The sequence below is a fragment of the Schistocerca cancellata genome, chromosome 5 (genome assembly GCF_023864275.1).
Source record: "Schistocerca cancellata isolate TAMUIC-IGC-003103 chromosome 5, iqSchCanc2.1, whole genome shotgun sequence".
Taxonomy (NCBI): domain Eukaryota; kingdom Metazoa; phylum Arthropoda; class Insecta; order Orthoptera; family Acrididae; genus Schistocerca; species Schistocerca cancellata.
The window spans coordinates 761828231-761838281 of record NC_064630.1 but is presented as its reverse complement, the minus strand read 5'-3'; the positions used below and the strand labels follow the sequence as shown (position 1 = coordinate 761838281).

General features: G+C 44.1%; 1 protein-coding gene across 1 annotated transcript in view; it reads left to right on the top strand.

The window, feature by feature from the left end:
* The first annotated feature begins 205 nt into the window (after window positions 1–205).
* The window catches only part of LOC126188792 (uncharacterized), a 419373-nt gene continuing 409527 nt past the window's right edge, over window positions 206–10051 (top strand). The window contains exons 1-2 of the mRNA XM_049930406.1: window positions 206–247; window positions 744–900. Of these exons, the coding sequence (XP_049786363.1) occupies window positions 206–247; window positions 744–900 (199 nt within the window). The remainder of the gene's footprint in view (window positions 248–743; window positions 901–10051) is intronic.

Genomic DNA, 10051 nt, shown 5'->3' with positions numbered 1-10051 from the left:
AAAACGAAATTGTAGCCATACATCTGTGAGATAAAACTGTCAAAATAATAAATACTAATAAACACAAAAAAAGCCCACAGCCAAAATAAATCTCGTCTACAACTACATTAACGATCGAGATATGGCAGTGCAGCTGAAACAGTCATACAATCACGCCACCTATAAGCCATAACACCAAATCACTAGACCGTAACAGCACCAATCGATGTTTTATGAACGTGAAAAAGAGCTGGTCACAAATAATACTGTATGATCACCCACTATTGTCAACAGTTATATACAAGAATAGAAAAAGGCATCTAGAAAAAGGCACTGTAGCCAAAATAGGCTCATCACAAACCAAGGAAGCACGAAATACTTTAAACAGCAGCGATTTGGATTCCTCTACTTATAAATAAAATACAGGTTATACCTGAACTTCAGGCTTGAGAAAAAAGCATTACACGACCATCACTTAACCAACGCATCGGCCGTTGCAGTTGACTCGTGCAGCGAGTAGTCTATTGAGACGCGAAAGTCGCTCGAGTAGAATGTGCCTAACGCCCAACTGGCGCAGCAGCCCGCCAGTCTTGGCGGACTGTTTGTAAACACAGCTGGCTGTGCTGCCGCTTCCCCTCCCCTCTCACCATACGCGAGACACTTCGGGCCACTCCCTCCCCCCCTCCCACCCTTCTTCCCCCTCTCCCCCCCCTCTCTGCCCGCTCACAGCTGTGCCGCCGTGCGCTCCCGATTCCCGTCATCAGTTGCGAGCCGAGCGGTATCGGGCCAGTGGCTTTCAGAGTACACCAACACTGTTCAGTGTGTCGTATTGTGTGAGCAGTGCGTCGCGCGTGTTGCGTGAGTGGTGCGTGCCTGCTGCGTTATGGCGTTCCAGTGCAGAGCCGCGGACCGCCCCCACAGGTAGGCCGCACATCACGTCACGTCATAATACGGTCTGGAACCAATGCCCACAGCGGTCTAGTGGTGCGCCTCGATTAACTCATCCCAAACCGGGCAAGTTCATGTCACGATACACTGAAGTCCTAGCGAACAACACGTGAGCGCACCGAGATGTGAGGCTCTAGATGGACTAAGGAAAGGGAAAGTGTCCACGCTCAGTCGTTTGCCTGTTTCTCTCTTGGTACTGACCATCAGCCTTAACAACTGTAGTACCACGTCTCTCTTTGCTGTTCGCTTTTTTTCCAGCATTCCCTCATCACCTCCCCAATTCTTTACTTTACTTCTGTGCATGATGTTCCAGATTTCGTTTTTATTCAGTCTGGAAAGCTTTCTGAATTCCATATTTTATTATTTAAAACATACTTTCTTTCTGTTACTTACAATTCTTTTATGGCGTTTCTTTCTAGTTGTTTTATTATTCCTGTAATTCGTGCTATGCATTCATATTTCCAGAAATACACGAATATTTCTCTCGTTAGCCTATAGTGATTTATTCGGCAGAGATGCCCATAGAAGAACAGATTTCACCTTTCCGTAACTTCTTATATTTTCGCTACATTTTTTAGATATTTTCTTTAATTCTCATTTTCTAACCATCTTTAGTTTGTATTGTCCACATTATGTTTCTAATAATTTGCCATTCAACGGTCTTTATTCTGCGTGGCTTATAGCTCGCCTTGTAGTATTCACATCCATAAAACCATTGTGGTCTTATCATAGCCGTATAGTGTTTCAATTTTGTATTTCTAGATACGTGTTTCTTGTTCTAAATATATTTCGTTAAGAATTATTCTCAACTTTTACATCTATTACAAATTTTTCTAGTTCATTTTCCTGCATAATTTTTTCCAATACTTTCTCGCTCTACTTTACTATTTTCTATCTATTTATTCTGCCTCTTTTATATTTGTCACTAATTTCATGTTTTTCTTTCTGCTGTATCTGAAAAGTTCAAATTTATTACAGTTTTGGGACGAACACTCCTGCCGCAGTATTCATAAGAATAGCTTTACAGCTGAACTTTGTATCGAAATACAGTATACTTATCTGGCAGTTCGCGCCTGCTTCTAGGGTTCCTGTTGAAGTCACAACCATTTATAAAAGATAGACTTAGGTCTAAGGCTGTTTTTCAGCCAAGACTGAAATATAACTCATTAATTTTAGCGTATCCACTTTTTATTTGCACTTCTTCCAATTCAGTAAACACAGCATAAAACGTTTTCCAAAGCAAATAAAGTCACAGTTTGCGTAGCAAAACGTTGTATTGTGAACTACACTTGGTTACGGTCGAAACACTAGTGACACCTTTTGACGCCGAAATTGCTTGGTTTATCCATGACATATTTTTCCAGATGCATCCAGAATATTCGATGACTCAACTAAATGTTGTTAAAATTACCTCTTTTAAAACTTAACAGAAATCCGAGTTAATTGATATGTTTCACACGCGAAAATATTTCGAAAAATTATGAAAATAAAGGAGATTTACGAAAGTGACCAGACAGATAACTGTTTTTCAAAAATATAGATATGGGATCACGTTATACTATTAGAATAATGTAGTTTGGTAAATTAAACAAATATAAGTGGCATTTCTCATAACAGAGGAAATTTTTATTTTATAAAATAAAAATAAGAAGAAAGTTGTATTATATACAAAGTTTGTTGTGACATCGACACGAAGACTAGTTTTTGTATAATAACCCGGCAACGTATAAAAATACCGATATACAGGATATTCCACTAACTTTATTCACGGCAGAACTTCAGCAGACTGTTGCAACATTATGTAAATAACGAAAAACGTGATTCAGACTCTATACATCCGGAACTAAGTACATCTATGCTTGAAAATAAAATGGTATCTTAAGTTTCCATAATCTGAAAAAGTTATGTAATAACTTGGTTTATTATAACTTCTGCCAGATACTCTTTCCAGAAGATTTATTTGATTGACAGCTTCTATCAGAGTTCTTGAAATTATTGCAAAATCATCTGTGAAAGCCAGCCTGATTACCGTCTTTCCATTTCATTTCCTCCCCAGAGTTACGCATTTTTTCAGCCCTACATTCTAGATTGTTCAGTTTTTTATTTATTATTGCATTGTTTGTTATTTGAAACATATTGTTTTGACGTTAAGTCCAGAAACACTCTGCATTCGTTCCACTTTATCTTTGCATTCACATTACGCGTTGTAATGACCGTATTACATTTACGCTGTATTATGTACGATTTCTTAGGACCACTGTGGCCCCAGCGAAAATACAGAATAAATTTTAACAGAGAGTTAAGTAATGCATTTGTAATATTGTGTTAGAAGTTTTGCTCATAACAACTCCTTCCTTGTTACTGTCTTTACCTTCATTTCAGTGTAGAAAATTTTCACTCGTGTTTCAAAGGCTTTACGCAGATCTCTGTAAACTAGCCTTGCTGTCAGACATTCACATCTGGTCGTACGCAAATCACAACGCTCACACCACTGTGGTTTTGTCAAATTTTAAACAAGTTAGGTTTGTTTATCTGAATTCCTGCACGACTGCTCTACAGTTGCAGCTTTAAGTGCTTGACAGAGGGGTCATCGAACAGTTTTCAGACAATTTCTCTACCGTTCCACTCTAGAAGAGCACGTCGGGAAAACGATCAGTAGAAGTTACCGTGCGAGCTCTGATTTCTTCAAAGATTTCGTGAAAAGATCTCACCGCAGTGAGAAACGCCTTTGTTTTAATGATTACCACCCCATCTCTCGTCTCATACACTTGATACGCTCTCCCCTTTCTCATAACAACACAAAATGAGCTGCCCTGCTTTGTACTTTTTGGACGTCCTCTCTCAATCGGAACTAGTCAGTATCCTATGCCGCACAGTACCACTCCAAAAGAGGACAGACGAGCGTAACGTAGGCAGTTTATCATTTAAATATTTTACCAATAAAACGCAGTCTTTGCTTCGCCTTCCCGCTGTTCATAACTGCGATCCTTAGGTAATTATTTGACTGACAGCCTTTAAATTTGTGTGATTTATCGTGTAACTTTTATTACTTATTTGAATGACTTGACACTTTTGATTATTTACATGCAATGTCTACCTTTCGCACCACACAGATATATTGTCTAAGTCATTTTGCAATTGATTTTGACACGGTAAATGCATGTGCAAACAAACTGTGGTGTCACCGCCAGACACCACACTTGCTAGGTGGTAGCCTTTAAATCGGCCGCGGCCCGCTAGTATACGACGGACCCGCGTGTCGCCACTGTCAGTGATTGCAGACCGAGCGCCGCCACACGGCAGGTCTAGAGAGACTTCCTAGCACTCGCCCCAGTGGTACAGCCGACTTTGCTAGAGATGGTTCACTGACAAATTACGCTCTCATTTGCCGAGACGATAGTTAGCATAGCCTTCAGCTACGTCATTTGCTACGACCTAGCAAGGCGCCATTATCATTTGCTGTTTATCTTGTGATGCATATACCGTCAGACCGATGTTCACCAATTATGGATTAAAGTTAAGTATTCCCGAAGCTACGTACTTTTCTTCCTACTATAAACTCCTATAATTGTTCCAGACCTCACGCCAGCCTGCGTGAGCTTAGACGCGTGCCTCTCGGCTACCAATCATAGTGCCTTGGCTGTCTTGCCAAGTCACAACAGAAACTAAGAGGGTTGCTCAGAGTGTCTGCTAAATAGTTTATATAGATTAGGAACAGCGTAGGGCCTCTAACACTTCCTTGGGGAATGCAAGATATCACTTCTGTTTTACTCGATGATTTTCTGTCGCTTACTGCGTAATGTGACTATATTGACAGGGAGCAGAACACCGTAGGCTCACACTGTCATTAGAAGTTTTCCTGTGAGGAAAAATGTCAAAAGGCGTCCGAAAATCTTGAAGTGTGGAATCAATTTCGATAGCACTCATTACTTAGTGTGTTTAACAAGAACGATACTTCCTGAATCCGTGATAACTATGTGTTAATAGATCATTTTATTCGGATTTATTCAAAACGTTCGAACATAGTGTATGTTACAAAATCCTACTGCAAGTTGACTTCAGTGATTGGCATCTGGAATTCAGCGGATTACTTCTGTTTTCTTTATTGTGTCCTGGTGTGTCCTGTGCAACGTTCCAGTCCTTAGGTATGAATCTGCCATCAGTCGAGCGGTCGTATATATTCGGTAAATACAGAGCTATTGCATCACACTACGAAAGGAACCTAACTAACTGGTGCACAACCTGGACCAGAAGATTGTTGCTCATCTACACCGAGTGTATCTACACTCCTGGAAATGGAAAGAAGAACACATTGACACCGGTGTGTCAGACCCACCATACTTGCTCCGGACACTGCGAGAGGGCTGTACAAGCAATGATCACACGCACGGCACAGCGGACACACCAGGAACCGCGGTGTTGGCCGTCGAATGGCGCTAGCTGCGCAGCATTTGTGCACCGCCGCCGTCAGTGTCAGCCAGTTTGCCGTGGCATACGGAGCTCCATCGCAGTCTTTAACACTGGTAGCATGCCGCGACAGCGTGGACGTGAACCGTATGTGCAGTTGACGGACTTTGAGCGAGGGCGTATAGTGGGCATGCGGGAGGCCGGGTGGACGTACCGCCGAATTGCTCAACACGTGGGGCGTGAGGTCTCCACAGTACATCGATGTTGTCGCCAGTGGTCGGCGGAAGGTGCACGTGCCCGTCGACCTGGGACCGGACCGCAGCGACGCACGGATGCACGCCAAGACCGTAGGATCCTACGCAGTGCCGTAGGGGACCGCACCGCCACTTCCCAGCAAATTAGGGACACTGTTGCTCGTGGGGTATCGGCGAGGACCATTCGCAACCGTCTCCATGAAGCTGGGCTACGGTCCCGCACACCGTTAGGCCGTCTTCCGCTCACGCCCCAACATCGTGCAGCCCGCCTCCAGTGGTGTCGCGACAGGCGTGAATGGAGGGACGAATGGAGACGTGTCGTCTTCAGCGATGAGAGTCGCTTCTGCCTTGGTGCCAATGATGGTCGTATGCGTGTTTGGCGCCGTGCAGGTGAGCGCCACAATCAGGACTGCATACGACCGAGGCACACAGGGCCAACAGCCGGCATCATGGTGTGGGGAGCGATCTCCTACGCTGGCCGTACAGCACTGGTGATCGTCGAGGGGACACTGAATAGTGCACGGTACATCCAAACCGTCATCGAACCCATCGTTCTACCATTCCTAGACCGGCAAGGGAACTTGCTGTTCCAACAGGACAATGCACGTCCGCATGTATCCCGTGCCACCCAACGTGCTCTAGAAGGTGTAAGTCAGCTACCCTGGCCAGCAAGATCTCCGGATCTGTTCCCCATTGAGCATGTTTGGGACTGGATGAAGCGTCGTCTCACGCGGTCTGCACGTCCAGCATGAACGCTGGTCCAACTGAGGCGCCAGGTGGAAATGGCATGGCAAGCCGTTCCACAGGACTACATCCAGCATCTCTACGATCGTCTCCATGGGAGAATAGCAGCCTGCATTGCTGCGAAAGGTGGATATACACTGTACTAGTGCCGACATTGTGCATGCTCTGTTGCCTGTGTCTATGTGCCTGTGGTTCTGTCAGTGTGATGATGTGATGTATCTGACCCCAGGAATGTGTCAATAAAGTTTCCCCTTCCTGGGACAATGAATTCACGGTGTTCTTATTTCAATTTCCAGGAGTGTATGTCTAAGATACTCATGTTAGCGGTTGACTCAAATTGTGGAATATTTATTGCGTCTTCTGTGGTGAAGGATTTTTGGAAAACCAGGTTTAGTAACTCTGCATTAGGAGAACAGTCATGAGTAACACTACCGTTGCCGTTGTGCGGTGAAGATATTGATTATGTCCTGCCGCTGGTGTACTATACATACGATCAAAATCTCTTTGGATTTTCTGCCAGATTTCAAGAGACCCGTCCGTAATTCTAAGAGTGTTGCCGGTACAGGATTTTGCGTGCGAACTGACCTCTCCACTGCGTCCCATAAATGTTCGATGAGATTCATGTCGGGCGATCTGGGGCGGGGGAGGGAGGGAGACAGATCATTCTCTCGAATTGTCCAAAATTTTCTTCAAACCAGTTGCGAACAAGTGTGGCCAGAGACATGGCGCATTGTCATCCATAATTACTCCACCGCTGTTTGGGAACATGAAGCCCATGAGTGGCTGCAAATGGTCTCCAAGTAGCCATTCCAGGCAATGTAAACAAATTTTACACCGTTATCGAGCCTCCACCAGCTCGCACAGTGCCTTGTTGACAAGTTGGCTCTATGGCTTCGAGGGGACTGCGGCACACTGGATCTCTACCATCAGCTCTTACCAACTGAAATCGGTACTCGTCTGACCAGACTACAGTTTTAGAGTCGTCTAGGACCAAACAGACGTGGTGAGGAGCCCGGGTGGGGCTCTGCAGGCGATGTCGTGCTGTTAGCAAAGCCACATGCTTCGGTCGTCTGCTCCCATAACCCATGAACGCCAAATTTCACCGCACTGTCCTAATTGATACGTTCGCCGTACGTCCCATACTGATTTCTGCGGCTATTTCACGAAGTGTTGCTTGTCTGTTAGCGCTCACAACTCTACGCAAGTGCAACTGCTCTCGGTCGTTACAAGAAGGCCGTCGGCCAATGCTTCGTCCTTGGTGAGAGGTGTTGTGACTTGGCAAGACAGCCAAGTCACTATGCGAGGATGCCGAAATGCACGCGCTTAGCTCACGCAGGCTTGCGTGAGGTCTGGAACAGTGTAAAGTACTTAATATAGCAAATAAAGTACGTAGTTGATGTAATACTTAACTTTATTCCATAATTGGAGAACATCGGTCTTGATGATACATAAGTGCAATCTCAATATACTGGTAATGGCGCCTTGCTAGGTCGTAGCAATTGACGTAGCTGAAGGCTATGCTAACTATCGTCTCGGCAAATGAGAGTGCTATTTGTCAGTTCCATCTCTAGCAAAGTCGGCTGTACAACTGGGGCGAGTGCTAGGAAGTGTCTCTAGACCTGCCGTGTGGCGGCGCTCGGTCTGCAATCACTGACAGTGGCGACACGCGGGTCCGACGTATACTAACGGACCGCGGCCGATTCAAAGGCTACCACCTAGCAAGTGTGGTGGGTGTCTGGCGGTGACACCACAAGAGGCAATGCCTGAAATCCACTACTGGTCACTAAAATTGCTACACCAACAAGAAATGCAGATGATAAACGAGTATTCATTGGACAAATATATTATGCTAGAACTGACATGTGTTTACATTTTCACGCAATTTGGGTGCAAAGATCCTGAGAAATCAGTACTCAGAAGAACCACCTCTGGCCGTAATAACGGCCTTGATTGCATGAACATCAAGAGTTCAGATGGAACCCCAGTTCTAAGCAAAGAAGGGAAAGCAGAAAGGTGGAAGGAGTATATAGAGGGTCTATACAAGGGCGATGTACTTGTGGACAATATTATGGAAATGGAAGAGGATGTAGATCAAGATGAAATGGGAGATACGATACTGCGTGAAGAGTTTGACAGAGCACTGAAAGACCTGAGTCGAAACAAGGCCCCCGGAGTAGACAACATTCCATTAGAACTACTGACGGCCTTGGGAGAGCCAGTTCTGACAAAACTCTAGCATCTGATGAGCAAGATGTATGAGACAGGCGAAATACCCTCAGACTTCAAGAAGAATATAATAATTCCAATCCCAAAGAAAGCAGGTGTTGACAGATGTGAAAATTACCGAACTATCAGTTTAATAAGTCACAGCTGCGAAATACTAACGCGAATTCTTTACAGACGAATGGAAAAACTGGTAGAAGCCGACCTCGGCGAAGATCAGTTTGGATTCCGCAGAAATGTTGGAACACGTGAGGCAATACTGACCCTACGACTTATCTTAGAAAATAGATTAAGGAAAGGCAAACCTACATTTCTAACATTTGTAGACTTAGAGAAAGCTTTCGACAGTGCTCACTGGAATACTCTCTTTCAAATTCTAAAGGTGGCAGGGGTAAAATACAAGGAGCGAAAGGCTATTTACAATTTGTACAGAAACCAGATTGCAGTTATAAGAGTCGAGGGACATGAAAGGGAAGCAGCGGTTGGGAAGGGAGTGAGACAGAGTTGTAGCCTCTCCCCGATGTTATTCAATCTGTATATTGAGCAAGCAGTAAAGGGAACAAAAGAAAAATTCGGAGTAGGTATTAAAGTCCATGGAGAAGAAATAAAAACGTTGAGGTTCGCCGATGACATTGTAATTCTGTCAGAGTCAGCAAAGGACTTGGAAGAGCTGTTGAACGGAATCGACAGTGTCTTGAAAGGAGGATATAAGATGAACATCAACAAAAGCAAAACAAGAATAATGGAATGTAATAGAATTAAGTCAGGTGATGCCGAGGGAATTACATTAGGAAATGAGACACTTTAAGTAGTAAATGAGTTTTGCTATTTGGGGAGCAAAATAACTGATGATGGTCGAAGTAGATATAAAATAGAGACTGGCAATGGCAGGGAAAGAATTTCTGAAGAAGAGAAATTTGTTAACATCGAATATAGATTTAAGTGTCAGGAAATCGTTTCTGAAAGTATTTGTATGGAGTGTAGCCATGTATGGAAGTGAAACATGGACGATAAATAGTTTGGACTAGGAGAGAATAGAAGCTTTCGAAATGTGGTGCTACAGAAGAATGCTGAAGATTAGATGGGTAGATCACATAACTAATGAGGAGGTATTGAATAGAATTGGGGAGAAGAGGAGTTTGTGGCACAACTTGACAAGAAGAAGGGACCGGTTGGTAGGGCATGTTCTGAGGCATCAAGGGATCTCAAATTTAGCATTGGAGGGCAGCGTGGAGGGTAAAAATCGTAGAGGGAGCCCAAGAGATGAATACACTAAGCAGATTCAGCAGCATGTAGGTTGCAGTAAGTACTGGGAGATGAAGAAGCTTGCACAGGATAGAGTAGCATGGAGAGCTGCATCAAACCAGTCTCAGAACTGAAGACCACAACAACAACAGCAAACAGAGCGAGAGAAAAACGACAGCGTACATTTCTCCGTTCGAGTATTTAAAAATTATTTTTGTGGTGCTTACGCGAAATTAGCAGCAGCAGAATAG